The sequence below is a fragment of the Aspergillus oryzae genome, chromosome 3, assembly GCF_000184455.2.
Source record: "Aspergillus oryzae RIB40 DNA, chromosome 3".
Taxonomy (NCBI): domain Eukaryota; kingdom Fungi; phylum Ascomycota; class Eurotiomycetes; order Eurotiales; family Aspergillaceae; genus Aspergillus; species Aspergillus oryzae.
Window position 1 is genome coordinate 4777864 of NC_036437.1, and position 14619 is coordinate 4792482.

General features: G+C 47.0%; 6 protein-coding genes across 6 annotated transcripts; 4 read left to right on the plus strand and 2 right to left on the minus strand.

The window, feature by feature from the left end:
• Nucleotides 1-1234: 1234 nt before the first annotated feature.
• Nucleotides 1235-2452, plus strand: AO090026000120 (uncharacterized protein; the record flags this gene model as incomplete). Its single annotated transcript, XM_001821564.1, has 1 exon — nt 1235-2452. The coding sequence occupies one exon, from the start codon at nt 1235-1237 to the stop codon at nt 2450-2452; it is 1218 nt and encodes a 405-aa protein (XP_001821616.1).
• A 279-nt stretch (nt 2453-2731) lies between these two features.
• AO090026000119 (lysozyme) lies at nt 2732-3339 on the minus strand (the record flags this gene model as incomplete). The annotated part of the gene is made up of 2 exons (XM_001821563.1): nt 2732-3025; nt 3082-3339. The coding sequence occupies 2 exons, from the start codon at nt 3337-3339 to the stop codon at nt 2732-2734; spliced, it is 552 nt and encodes a 183-aa protein (XP_001821615.1).
• A 1859-nt stretch (nt 3340-5198) lies between these two features.
• AO090026000118 (Gfo/Idh/MocA family protein) lies at nt 5199-6258 on the plus strand (the record flags this gene model as incomplete). Its single annotated transcript, XM_023236210.1, has 6 exons — nt 5199-5388; nt 5435-5482; nt 5503-5634; nt 5718-5885; nt 5915-6046; nt 6092-6258. 6 exons carry the CDS (start codon nt 5199-5201, stop codon nt 6256-6258), a joined length of 837 nt encoding a protein of 278 aa, XP_023090904.1.
• Nucleotides 6259-6691: 433 nt separating this feature from the next.
• On the minus strand, nt 6692-8023 carry AO090026000117 (putative salicylate synthetase; the record flags this gene model as incomplete). The annotated part of the gene is made up of 1 exon (XM_023236211.1): nt 6692-8023. One exon carries the CDS (start codon nt 8021-8023, stop codon nt 6692-6694), a length of 1332 nt encoding a protein of 443 aa, XP_023090903.1.
• A 1121-nt stretch (nt 8024-9144) lies between these two features.
• AO090026000116 (uncharacterized protein) lies at nt 9145-9494 on the plus strand (the record flags this gene model as incomplete). The annotated part of the gene is made up of 2 exons (XM_001821560.3): nt 9145-9176; nt 9224-9494. The coding sequence occupies 2 exons, from the start codon at nt 9145-9147 to the stop codon at nt 9492-9494; spliced, it is 303 nt and encodes a 100-aa protein (XP_001821612.3).
• A 1793-nt stretch (nt 9495-11287) lies between these two features.
• On the plus strand, nt 11288-12906 carry AO090026000115 (uncharacterized protein; the record flags this gene model as incomplete). The annotated part of the gene is made up of 2 exons (XM_001821559.1): nt 11288-11849; nt 11918-12906. The coding sequence occupies 2 exons, from the start codon at nt 11288-11290 to the stop codon at nt 12904-12906; spliced, it is 1551 nt and encodes a 516-aa protein (XP_001821611.1).
• Nucleotides 12907-14619: the final 1713 nt, after the last annotated feature.

Here is a 14619-nt window from a genome sequence, read left to right on the forward strand (position 1 = left end):
AAGTCAACTTCTTCAATTATGTGACAACTGTCTTGCCGATCAGTCCTAGGGTGTATCACGTCCTAACAGACGTAAGTCCATTAGCTCCTGCGACGCATTCTCTGGAAGCATTCGCTGACCGACGAGGAGCATCGTGTGCGCAAATGACTACGACGATGAGGTTATACCTGGTAATTCATCAGTAGTTTGTGCTATCCGAGATTCCTCGCCTCGTGTGTCCCACTGGTACCTAAACTAGGCAGACTGGAACGATAAGATAGGGATGAAAATGCGGACAGGGCATGGCGTGCATGTGCCTGTGGTGTCGCACCCTAAAATAGAGTCGAAATTGGCGCACGGGCATTTCGAGCCCTAACCTAACGTTTCATGATGGAGTTCGGTCCGGCTGTGCCGCCCCCTGGACCCTCACCAGGAACCATTAAGAACCGTGTTTGTGGGCCCTAAAAACACGCGATTTACTAATCGAAAAGACGAGCAGGCAGCAGGTCACAAATATCATTCTTTGATCTGCTCAACTCAGGTGCTCATTCTACATCATCAGGGGCCGGAGCAACAGAGCCACTACCTTTACATCCATTCTCAATTTAGTGCACGGAGTTTCCTACTGGTCTGCCGCACACTCGTTGAGAGCCAAACCTGAACGGGCTGTTTCGTTACCAGTATCCACACAGCTGTCAGGGTCCATGTATGGGGCTGATCATGTCCAATATGAGCGCGGGAGTTTTGCCCGCCAAGCTTTGGGCGTCTCCATGTGGGTGTCGGGTATTAGATCCGACGTTACCGCGAACGAGAGAAGCTTTCGTAGCAGTTCATTTGAATGTGGATGGATGTGACAGCAGGGTTTCCGGTTGTCAACCTAGCGTATGGCAGTTGAGACGTCTTGAAGAGTCATAGACATACACCGATTGATACAGCAGGAGCCGTCAAACACATCAAGAAGTCGGACTAATGTGGCCTCGGTTCAGCACGAGGTCCCGTAATCACATCCAACTGATCGGGCGCATTGGATTGGCGAGTCCACGAAGCTATCTGAGACACAATGCCGCCTAATTTAGTCGCGACACATATCCCGTCACATAACAAAACCCCTATTCTTCCAGAAACAGCTGCCATTCCAGGCCCTTTATTTAAACACCAACAATGTCGGAGTATTGCATTTTTGGTGGTGGAAACTTATATCCCTTCACCAAAAACCGTATTATTATCACTGAGCCAAGCGGCTGTCGTGTCCAACATGCAACTCGGCCACGCGAAACTATTCCTCTTTTTTCTGTCCCTGTTCACACCGGCTTTATCCCGGCGCATTGGTCATAAGCACACTCATGTCGCTGAGCGAGAGGCTCCCGCCTGTACGCCAACTGCCGGTGGGTCACCCACTGTGGACGATGTGCCAGCCATCGAGTCAGCCATGGCTGCTTGTCCCTCTGGCACAATCATGATTCCAGCAAAGTCTACCTATCATATCAACTCTGAACTTTCTTTCGCCAAATGCTCCGGTTGCACTTTACAAGTCGAGGGAACGCTGTTGGTGTCAGATGATACGAAGGCTTGGAGTGGCAAAGACGCCGTCTTGAACCTCGAAGACGTCAACGACGTCAGTATTGTTTCGAAAACCGGGAAGGGTGTGATTGATGGCAACGGGCAAGCCGCCTGGGACCTGTTAAACAAGGACAAGAATTACTCCCGGGTCAAATGTCTACTCTATCTCACCGGTAAAACGTCCGGCGTCACCATTTCAGGACTCACGATGAGGAATCCGCCAAATGTCTTCTCCTCAGTCAAGCAGAGTGTTACGAATGTCACCTATTCCAATTTGATTCTCACGGCTGTTTCCAAGAGCGATGCACTGCCGAAGAATACCGACGGATTTGACCTTGGCGGCACTGGAATCCGGATGGATAACATCAAAGTTCAGAACGGCGACGACTGCATTGCCATCCAGAACGGCGCGGAAGATATCACTGTGATGAACATTCAATGCACCGGGTCTCACGGTCTTAGTATCGGTAGTATTGGCAAAACACCCGGGGAAGTCGACACCGTCAAAAATATTCATTTCAAAAACGCTAAGATGACCAAATGCTCCAAGGCAGCTGGAATCAAGATCTACTCTGGAGGTTACGGCACAGCTGAAGTCAGCAACATCACCTGGGAGAACGTCATGGTGGATGGTACCTCGTATGCCTTCCAGGTCCAGACCTGCTACGGATCGGATGAGAAGGAATGCGCTTCTCAGCCTAGTACTGCTAAGCTGACGGACATTGTTGTCAAGGGGTTCAGCGGTAAAACTGATAAGGATGAGCCGGTCGCTAGCATTAATTGCCCAGCCAAGGGTACCTGTGGACTTTCGCTGACTGAGATGAAGGTGCAGTCTGCTACTGGGGGTGAGGAATACCAATGTTCTAATGCTGGAACTATTGGTGTCAAGTGTGCCCCGGGCGCAAGTGGATAAGCTGCGATATTAGTGCAGCAGCCGGTCAGTTCTCATGATGGCCAGGCTTGCACGAAATGCCATTCATTATAGTTCTCATGTGGTCGAAGTTGGGAACAGGAAGAGTTTTAGCTACTCCATAGTGATTTACTACTTTACCAAATTTTCAATAAATAATAATCCCCTCTGTTGTATATACTTCCACTACTGTCTAATATATACAGAATACCTGCATTATTGTCTGGAAATAATGCCATTCACCAGCTGTAACCACGGAGGTCAAATTCCATGGTAAAATAATCAGCAAGGAACAGGCAAAGCACCATAGATAGCCGGTGCATCGAAAAGGTCCAACTCAGCCTTGCGGCGACGAGTAAGCCCATTGACGACTTGTCCGTTGGCCTTATTCCATTGCGGCAGTTCGTCATGCGCAACAGTCGCCACATTCTCACCCTTGTTCATGCGGGCCACAAGGTCCGACTTTTGCATGTTGCCATTTCCGATGTTGAATGTCCAAGACACAAGAGCAGCGTATTGGTTATCATTTAAGGTGACTGGGTCCGCTAGGGCATTGGTGAGGGCGTCTTGGTAGGACTATTCGATAATCAGCATGTCTGTATGTACTTTAAATGTGCATGGTAATAACTCACAACCAAGTCATCAGCCAGTAGTCTGCTGGCATCTGCCTCGGACAATGGCTTAGGGTAGGTCACTTCGGAGCAGGTCGCATCGCCACAGAGGTGACCATAACCAATGGTCGGGTTGCCGAAGCCATCGTCGTAAACGCTGGGCTGGAATGACTCAAAGCTCTTAATCAAGTTAAGACCGTTTTGGTTGACAGGAGGGCCTGTGCAGGCAACAGCAAGGGCTGGGAGAAAGACACCCAGGAACTTGAGCGAGGAAGACATATTGAGTGGTGATTCGGATATTTTCGTGTCTGGAGATCTAGTTTCTTTCACGGGTATGCAGGCCTTCTTATGCTTCTCCAATCGTTGGTGACTGTCTTATTCTCCCGCTCATATCTCGTAGTGCACCCCAAAATACGAAGTAGCGCGAAGATCGATATTTCTTGAACACGAGATCGCCCGCCCCTTGAAGCATGTAAACTCGGTGATAAGGTTCGTGATCGACATAATCTTGCGCTTGGGATACTCGTAGACTACTGTATCCACGCTTCAGGTTGTCTAAAAGTTCAGTCTAACTAGCTGATCGACAGATGTCCCCTCGATACATCGTCGAGGATCTAAGCTTGGCGTCCCGCTAGAGTTCGTACCGGCCGTTGATCTTCACTTGCGTTTCTCCCTGGAGACCCTTAAATGGCTATGATCATTGTGTGGTCCCTGTGAATACGAGGTCCCAGGCACAGCCACTCCCGCGAACCGTTTGGTTGTGCTAGTTGCTCACTATGGTCCCTATTCTTAGTACAGGAACTTGGTTAACATCTCTCTGTTGTAGTAATGCTAAACTATGAGCTATCGCTTTCGAATAGCCATTATCAATAAGTTCGGCTTTCAGAAGTACTGGTCCATAGCGATGATAGTTCTACATACTCATAGAACGTCAAATACCAGTCGACAAACAGCATTGAGTAACGAGAGCCGGGAACTCAGTAGGATGTCAACCACTGTCAGTTGAGTAGTAGAGTAGTGCGGCATTGAGTTACAAGGCTTGTGCGGGCATCATTTCACATTTACATCTTACAAACCGATATGTACAGAATTACGCTCATAATATTACCCTCCAACTCTAAGATACACTGGCTACTTACATGTGTCCGGCTGGCCAGATTGTTCGGTTGGAGGCACGATCAAATGCCTAAGGTATTTTGGCCGAGCGGCAACACGATTGACATGTCCCATGGTAGTTTGCCCGGCCGGCATCTTGAAGAAGCAGTAGAAAATAACAGCCAGCTGATCCTATAGAAAGTCTCCCAGTAAACACATGAACGATCTCATGAACTGACAGCGCCGGCGTCATTGTCGGCCAACACATCTACTCTAGTCACACTTCGGGACAATTTGCTTCTAGATCGTAGGTCCTATAGGGACACTCACATATCATATTGTTAGGAGAAGTATCTGAGAACGGTTTATTAGTAATTATTATTAAAACCGGTTGAGGATTAGTGAAACCACAACATAATGGTGCTTTAACTTACACCACTTGGAATCAGTACTGTGCGTCATTATAGGAAGAGCATCTTACCCATGACTCAAACTAGACACTCTTGATCACAAATATAGAGCATTTCTAATAAAGGTGTACTCCGTACTTCAAGTACTTAGAACTCTACTTCTTATCTACTAAGGATTGACCATCAGCTTTAAAGCTCATGAGACCATGGCCGGTATCTAAAAATAATTACCGGGCGTAGGGCTCAAATGACCGGACCCTAAAAAAAGGGACCGGAGCTTGGATCTCGACTATCTAGCAGTCTGTTGCACGTTTTCAATATCGCTTCCTCATATCAATGGTTACAATGTCCCCACTACCTAAAGCCTTTTCCGTCATCACGCTTAAGCACTCATTCGGCATTGTCCCACTTGTGCAGTGCGGCGGAAATGTGGAGTTACCGGGGATGGATCTAGATAGGTCTATTAAAAGCCACGATAGCTACATTTTTGGAAGAGCTATTCCTTAGAGTCATAGCAGTCAGCTGCTGGCAAATACATTTCCCGGTAAATCAGCATGTATAAAGCGCATCACTGAACTATTCCACTAGGAACAATATACTCCTCATCAACTTACTCCAGTCAGGTCCAATATAATGGCGTCCAAAATCTTCAACGTCGGAGTCATCGGCTACGGCCTTAGTGCTAAAATCTATCAAATTCCATTTATCAGTGCAGTCAAAAGTCTCAAGCTCTATGCTGTTGTCCAACGGACACCAAAACCGGATAATAATGCAGAATTAGGTTTTCATGGGATCAAAAGCTTCCGCAGCACGGAGTTAAATGGTCAAAGATCCTGCTGTTGACATCGTGGTGGTGACTACAGCCCCAGACTCTCATCTCGAGCTGGCGAAGCTGGCTCTGAATGCGGGAAAGCATGGTAAGTTGAACAGTTACCAGTGAACTGTTCTCGAAATAACATGTGGAACCAATCAGTCGTGGTCGAAAAGCCATTCACGCCAACGTACCAAGAAGCCCAGAAACTCATAGATCTCGCCAAGAAACAGAGCCGATTGCTCACTGTGTATCAGAGTATGCTACTCCTACTAACCCATCTCCTCCACAGAGGTGGTCGCTTTGTGGGAAAGACCTAATAGGAGTTTAAATATAAATAGGCCGACGATGGGATGCGGACTACCTCACACTTTCTAAGCTCATCAAAGATGGCTCCCTCGGCAGAATAGTAGATTATGAGACACGATTCGAGCGCCATGTACCTGACATTCCAGGATCCAGATGGAGAACTGAATCGATACCTGGTGGCGGGGCCATCTATGATTTGGGTGCCCATCTCATCGACCAAACAACACAGTTATTCGGCCTGCCAAGCGGATCACCGCGTTCCTCGGCAACCAAAGAGAGGGAATCGATGGCAGCGATGATTCGTTTACTGTGCTAATGCACTACGATGAATTCATGGCTACGGCTAAAGCAGCTGGCATAAGTCCGCAAGAAAAGCAGCTCCGATTTTAGGTTAGGGGGACTAAAGGAACGTTCAAGAAGGTTAGTGATAGTGCACTCATAATTTACGAACAAGAGCTACTCCTAGGCTTATCCCAGTTCTACTTCGATATGCAAGAAGAACAGCTGAAATCGGGCATACGTCCTAGAGACGATAGCTATAGAATCGAGCCGAGTGAGCGATATGGTAAGTAATGCACTTCTTTCAAATGGCCCGACATAATACAGCGTCGTCACACATTGAAGAAATGGCAGCTAATGATACTCAGGAACACTGACCTCAGTTCAACCTAATGGCGCGTTCAAGACAGAGGCCGTTCCTACTGTGGATCCACCGCTTTATACCGAATTTTATAGTAAGCTTGCAGAGGCTTTGGCTGGCGAGGGCGAGGTGTCTGTAAGTCCTGAAGAATCTGCTGCCGTTATTCGGCTTGTCGAGATCGCTGTGCAAAGCTCGAAGACTGGACGGACGTTAGATGTCGATCTTTGTTCATGATGGAAGTGCGCATGATGATGCTTATAGATACTTCTGTGAGACCATGAACCCTTTGTAATTATGAAATGGTAGACAGGGTAGTATTCTGTAGCTTCCTCAAACTGAACTAGTTCAAACTCCTTATATGACAATTCAGTCCTTCTGATTCCGTTCGGCAATAACATATGGCGCAATACTGGCCAGCTTTTCAGAGGTTTCAGTCAATTCTCGCCCAGGCGATGACTGCGCAACGATGCCTGCTCCAGCTTGAATCCTTTGCTTTTCCCGTCCCTGGAAAACTGTTCGAAGGACAAGTGCGACATCCCAGGTTTCAGGATCCTCTATCAGCAAAATTGCACCTGAATAAAGCTCCCGGGGGTGCTTCTCAAGACGCCCAATACCTTCCAGTGCAGCTTGCTTTGGGATTCCAGTAGCAGTAATCGAAGGGAATAGGATATTAAATGCATCCCATGCATCCTTTCCAGGCAGCAGAGCACCTGATACGGTCGAGCCCAGGTGCTGCACACTCCCCCGAGGCCGGACAGTCATTAAGTCGTCCACAACTACAGTGCCAGGAGAGCACAGCCTGTCCAGTTCATTTATTGCCTCTTTCACCGACAACACATGTTCAACTATTTCCTTCGGGTCACTAACCAATGCCTCCTTGAGCTTTTTGGATTTATCCCCTCCCTCCTCCTGCGATCGAGTTCCAGCGAGCGGCTCCGTCGTCACCTTACCATCTCGCAGGGACATTACAAGCTCCGGGCTGAATCCAATAGCCTGGTTGTTGCCATGACGCAGACAAAATGAGCGGGCGGGGTTGTTATGTTGTCGTCCACATAGCAGGGTTCCAGGCATGTCCACTCTCCAAGGAAGGCTCACAGCACGAGAAGGGATGACCTTCGTATATTTCTCTGCTCTTATATCTGCCAACGCAGCCTCGACTTGTTCCACGTATTCACTTGCTCTGGTATTCGTGTCAATGGGATGTCCTGGTGATGGTTCTATGCAAGTGGTATCATCGACCAACGCAGAGAGTTCCACCGTCTCTCCCTTGTCGACTCCAGTCAGCGTGATTCTATCTGGATAAAAGACCACCTCAGTACGTGGAACCATAAGACTCAGCATTGGCCATTCCCCAGCAGTGTGAGGAATGCCCCGTAGCAATAGGGCATAGCTAAACCCTATGTAGCCATAGATTCTGGTTCCACAGTCCTCATTTGCGGAGGTGTATTCTCGCACAACATCGGTCACTCCACCATCGATGGATCGCACTTCATCCTTTCCGTTCGTAGAAAAGGTTGCTTTCCGTCCTTCGGGGTCAATTGTCACTGACGAGCGGTTTCCGATACCCAAATACCAAACACCTGTGCGCTCGTATGCGTAGTAGTCATCGGATTTGAGCTTGGACAAAACAGTTGCAACTCTTTGTAGGGCGTCTGGGGGACCAGGGCGCAAATATATGGAGGTTGGAAGAACAGCCATCTTCTAATGAAGGCAGAATACTCGGGCCTAAAGTATAAATCATCCGGTATTTCTTAGAAAATGGTCTAGGGAGCGTTCCACGGTGAGAGATAGCAGGGTTTATGTACCCTTTACGGACTATAGCACTTGTAGGATCATAACAAGCATGGCCTCTGGCAGGAAGGTCTGGGTGATTCGATCTCGAGAATTCCAACTGTGACATATACCATTACCGGATTATGAGAGTTTTACCTTACGTCAAACGGTGCAAAGAAGGATCCCGTCCTTATATCACTAAGGTTGCTTACTTTCCGAAACCAACGGTAGGATTAGAAGGAGTCATCGCAGAACGCGTGTACGAGATGGTTTACATTCCAATTTTGGATTTTGGGTTCAGCCTTCGACGGCTTCGTTTCAGGTATTCCGGTAAAGAATGGTGAGTTTGAATGGTTTCGCTTTCTTGATGTTGGATCTCGCTCTTTTAATTACGGGCTTTTATTCTTGAATATAGGAATGAATACCTTGCAGGTTTAATTCCCAAGGATGACTACTATCGGAGGGGAATGCATATATGATCATATTAACCAAAACCGGTTCATCCCTGCTTTTTGGCATAAATGTCGGCACCGAACCACAACTCAGTACAAATTTCAGTGGAATGTGCCAGGTTATATCAACATCAAGGTTGACGCATATGACGTTATTCTTCTACCGGATTTCCCTTGATATGCCGAGACCGAAAGTCAAATGTTATTGCCGAGTGCTATCTGGCTTATTCTTAGTGCCTATAACTATATTTTACGTACTAGAGGATGCTGCTGATAATGTTTTATATTATGACAGATGCATATGCAAGGCATAGGTGACGTAGTATGGAGTTCTTTCAACTACTATATAACCCTAGCCTGTTACCTCTTGAGAAGTCGAACACTTATGCATATACAGCATGGCTGAAACAGACAACTACCCATTAGGTCGAAACATATTCCACTCAGTCCGGTCTGTTCATGGCCTTATTCTCTAAATTGAAGATCAAATAGCTCTGTTGGAGGCTAACATGAACTAGTTTGGACGCCCAACATTTACTCTGGAGGCTTCACACAGACTACATACTCCACCCTCGTATTCCCGTCACTGATAACATGAAGATTGCCGAGCTTGGAACCGGAACAGGGTACGTATGCTTGTATCCCAAGAATACCCACTTCTGACGTGATCTAGAGTCTGGCTCTTCGAAGGAGCAAAATATCTCCCAGCGACAACTCAGCTGGATGGATTCAACATCTCCGATGAGCAATTTCCTCTGAAGGAGCAGTGCCCGCCTAACCTCAGATTCGATATCATGGATTCTTTTGTCGATCCACCAGCCTCTCTTGTTGGTCAGTATGATGTGGTACATCTTCGTATGTGGACGAGTAACTTCCGAAACCGTGATTCGGGCGTCATCATCCATCATGTCAGGGAGCTGTTGAGTGAGTTACGACTTATCTGACTTTTTAACCTAGACACCCTCTAACATTCCTCAATCCCAGAGCCCGGTGGGTTTATTCAATGGGAAGAGGTAGACCTGACCCACCAGGTGGTTGTGGGTGAAAAGGCCAAGCAATTCGAGGCAGGAGTGAATGCATTGTTCGATCGAGTAGGCCTTAATTACAGGTAGGTATCCAGGACTCACTGCCATGTGAATGATAACAGTCGAACTTACAGAATTTAAGCTGGGTACCTAATCTCTTCAAGCGAGTGAAGCAGCTTGGCTTCCTCCTCATCGAGTTTGAAAGACAGCAGTTCCAGAACAATTTGATGAACTTATGCACCAATACATATCTCCTGGCACTCCGTGAGATCCTCCAGGGAGTTCGCCAGTCTTGTCCGTCGGAGGCAGTTATGGAGCATGAGATTGCTCTTCAGCATCTACTCTCCGAAGAAAGAAGAAATATCGTTTACAATTGGTCTCCTACTACGCTTTTGGCTCAAAGCCCCCCAAAAGATTCGGTTTCCATGTCTGAATAGACTGCCGTTCCCGCTAAGTTTCAATATTGAAAATTCGTGGAGGTGAGATTCTTAAGGTTACTTTTCATCGTCTCATACCGTATACCGACCGGTTTGTCTAACAAACCCGATTAATTTGAGCGATTAATGCTACCCCTTGGGTGAGAGGTGGCATAAGGTCCAGCCGATCGGCGTGGGGTTAGGGTTGCGGTGCTGCCACGCGCGATCGTCCTGTCATTGGATTTCCCTTGAGATGATGCAGAGAACTATCTACTATACAGGGTAGATAGCCTGTCAACTAAGTGGGGATACGGATGTGGGAAGAAAAGAAAGTATATATTATCTGCTTAATAGTAGATTACAATATTATAGGACTGCTTTGTGGCTCGTTTCTTTCTGCTTACATTTGTTCTTAAATAGTTTAGGTTCCCTCTTCTTAAGTAGGGTTCTGGGATTAGGAAGACGCTTGCTCGGTCAAGCAATGCCCTGCCATACCAGTTCAAGACTGCGAGAGAGACTGGTAGTATGTACGACTGACCACTTTGTTCAGGGATCGAGTGCCCTGTGTGCCTGAAGGGCCAATTCTAGTGCATACTGGTGTGGTGATGGGCGAATCTGACCTTTGTGGTTGGCTTACCGGCTATGCACCTCTAGTCCCACACCCTCATTGGAAGTTGTTAGACTATGGTACGGTGAGAATCAATTATACTTCTGATTTCATTCCATAAAAAGTGGAATCTTATACAGAGAACTACCAGTATGACACCATAATTCAAGATATCGGTTACTAAAAAGGGATCATCTGAGGGCACGAATAACCAAGGGCATTCAAGAGGTTTCGTTGAGATTAGTCGATCAAAGTCACGCTGGTGCACCATATACCTCTGATATCACTTGATCATGCATTTTTGACTACCAAAATTTCCAACATTTCTGCTGACCATTCGTACGTGTTTTCCTTTCTCTGTATGTGGACACCGGCTCGTCATGATTGATGATGGATGATGGATCACATTGCATTCTTAAGGGGCGACCTTGGTATGCGCCCCTTGCATATAGCCCCTGAATTTTCGGCAACCACGACTGTCACGGCTGAAACTGCGGATCCTGAGATTGTAAGAGTTCGATCGAGGTTTTTACTCTCTTTGGCGCAAGGCACAATTAATAACGACCCGCAGAGGCTGCGATTGTGGTGTACAGCGTGGCCAACGGAGCAATTTAGATCGAAGACACCATAAGCTTCTGGCTGTATTGTACAGAGCAGTTTTGCGCTTGAGCCATTAAGGCTTAAGAGGGATGTCGAAGAAACAACTAGCTTTGGCGCTGACATGCGCACTCAGTTTCTCGCCCGCCTGTGCGATTGCATTCAGGGACACTATGGCTCTCCCGGTCTCACTGCAACAATGCTTAAACAGTACCGGAGTGGCCGTGATGTATCCTAGCGACATGAACTATGATGCATTATCACGCCCGCAGAATGCGAATTATCAGCCCCATCCAAAGGTTATTGTGGTACCCACGTCATCGGAGGAGGTAGCTGCTAGCGTACGCTGTGTAGCTGCTGAGAAAGGGGATGTCAAGCTCAGTACTCGGGGAGGCGGTCACAGCTATGCTGCGTACGGTTTCTCCGGTGAGGTAGTCGTTGATTCCAGTCAGATGAAAGGGATGAGTTTCGACGACGACAAGAAGGAAGTTACGGTGCAATTTGGTCAAACTTTGGGTCCATTGGCGGTTGCAATGGGTCGGAAAGGATATGCCCTTCCACACGGTACCTGCCCCGGTGTCGGAATTGCAGGGCATGCGTTAGGTGGTGGTTGGGGGTTTACATCGCGTAAATGGGGGTGGCTTCTTGATCATAGTAAGTGTGCTAGGAAATGCTGGTAAACCATATACGTACAGAGGACAGCATGTTAACTATGCAATTAGTCGTGTCGCTAGAACTTGTTGATATTGGCGGGAATATCAAGCTGCTGAACTCTAGCTCAGTGGGGATGGATGCGGAGTTGTGGTGGGCATTAAGAGGAGCTGGAGCTAACAATTTTGGCGTTGTAACATCGTTTACGTATGCTATGGAGGCAGCCCCGACTGCAGTTATGAACTATGGAATCAGTTTCTCGTCCAAATCAGACTGCGCACAAGTGCTATTGGCAGTCCAGGAGCTAGGCTCTATCTCTACCGACGATCCTGATGGTCTTCCGGTCGAGCTTGGTGGAGAGGTCATTATATCTGGTGCCGATGCCACGAACGTTTGCTCTTTTACTGGACAGTATTTGGGAGAGCGCGCCGCATTTGTACCAGTACTCGATAGATTGTTGGGCAAACTTGCAGACCGCGGAGTGAGGCCAGTCAATTCTACGTCCTACATCAAAGAGTTTGATGACTGGATAGACGCTCTCACAGACCTCATGGGCTCGTTGGATGAGCCCAGTACTCCGCAGCCATATTATGCTCAGTCTCTGGTGGACGATGGCGCCCCCAATTATACATCCCATGGTGTAGAACACATCATCGACGCTATTCAGAACGCAAAACTGGTCAAAGATACAGAGAATCATGTCTCTTTCGATCTGAATGGACCAGGCTCAAGAACGAACATTCCACCGACGTCCGGCGATACATCGTTCATCCATCGGGATAGTTTATTTCTTGTCCAAATCTTCTCCTATAAGTTTCCTGGCTTCAACAACACAGATGGCCGTGATCAAGGACTCAAGAAAGTTACCAACGTTGCAGACAGTATCAAACAAGCTAAACCTAGTGGCCAGTGGCACGCCTATCAGAACTATATTGATCCCTACCTTGATGATTTTGGACAGGCGTACTATGGCGTAAATTTAGAACATTTGAAGTCGCTGAAGGCCGTTGCAGATCCGGATTCAGTGTTCGATTTTCCGCAGGGGCTAGGGCATGCATGATAAGAGTCAATTATACTCAGCCACTGTATAGTGAAACACAGCAGTTTTCTTTCCCCTTTCTGCATAATGGTATCAGACAGTGTAAAATGTTATTTAATGTGTATTTCTATCGCCTGACTAAATTTCCGGTACGATTTGCGTCCAGCAATGCACATCTGCACAACACTAAGAAGGAGCAATTGATATTTTGATACGCATATTCTGGGCTACATATCCATTGCCTGTATACCTCTTCCGCGCAAAGAGGTAAATGTTATACACTAGTATAATACGAAATTGTCTGTGATGCTTTTACGAGCAGGGGCGCTAATTCCCTTGCAAATATCACAGTATTCGGCGAATAGTATTAGTGAATCAGTCAAAAGTTTTATCCAACTGTTAGAGCCCAAGCATCTAACGTCTACCTATTTAGGCGCCCCGCGGCTGAGGCAGTATTTATGTCGGAAAAGCCGATAACTCTCAAACGCATAAATAGGAGAAACACTCTTTTTGAAAAGCCTTAACACACATCTGAAAAGTGTTGAATACGTTTAAATGTACCTAGGTGACACCCTTAGCCACTAATCCGGGGCCTTCACCCATTGCTCCTCCTAGGCTAGTCTATCTATCGGGACCTGCGTACTCAGTTTGGCTTTTTGGGGTTACTCCAGGAGCTATGTTTTGTAAATACTCTCATCGATGTAGCAGATCGTCTGCGGGATTGACAAAGTAGTATCACAATCCTTCAGATTCAGCTCCTGCGTACCTGTATTGAGCTGAGTCTCGGGTAGTCATGTCGGCATGCCATTCAGCGAAAGGTAATAGATTAGGTTCGACTCGTTATCGATCAGGGACTTAACGCCGGATAACCCTCGAACTCCTCTGCCATGGCACAAGTGGATCCACTGTTCTGAAACCATCAGGCCAGGCCTCTCGCCACTCGGGAAATGGCATCCTATTGTAGTAACAGAGTGGAACTTGCTCGATTCGGATGACTAATTTCATATGAGTTTTAGTTCCTTTAACACGGAGCCGTTATCTCAAAAATAAACGGGGCTGTGCCAACATGGAAACTGACTTTTTGTTCTTTAAGTTCTGACTAGAAGCGTAACTCGTTCTAGAATGGGCTACTAGTATACTTCGCGGTTTTGAACTTGCAAGTAAGGGCTAGTAAACCGATCATTATCCTTCCCACGATGAACAGGATCCTGAGATTTCGATGTTTTCTCCAAACCATAACAGTACAGATCTCGCTAGACTGTGAATGGGTCTTCTCCACTGGCAATTCTTGAGCCAAATAGGATATTGAGATAGTATTACATGACTTTGGTAAGCTCTGTTGCACCTATCGCTGAAATTCGGTGGTTTCATGCCAAGGCTGCTCCAGATAACGGCAACACGATCCAACATCTATTATCTTGACCTACCAAGCATTAAGAAATCTACGCCCCAGGGCAGCATAAATCAACCCAGCTAACAGTACAATTGAAACACAAAGCAGTTCCTTTACAGGGACTTCTATCTGTGGCAGCCGGGCCCATATCACTGATCAGGCACGATGCTAAACCTTCATGATATCGAACGTTTTCGTACCTGAAACACGAACGCTCCGTAAAACACACCATAACTGATGTTTGTTCTTCTATAGCACTGCCCTTCTGTGGGGTTTTGGTGCCCTGCCAAGCACGAGCTATACTCGTCTTCGAAGGTGGAGGATCCACAAAATTTCTTGGC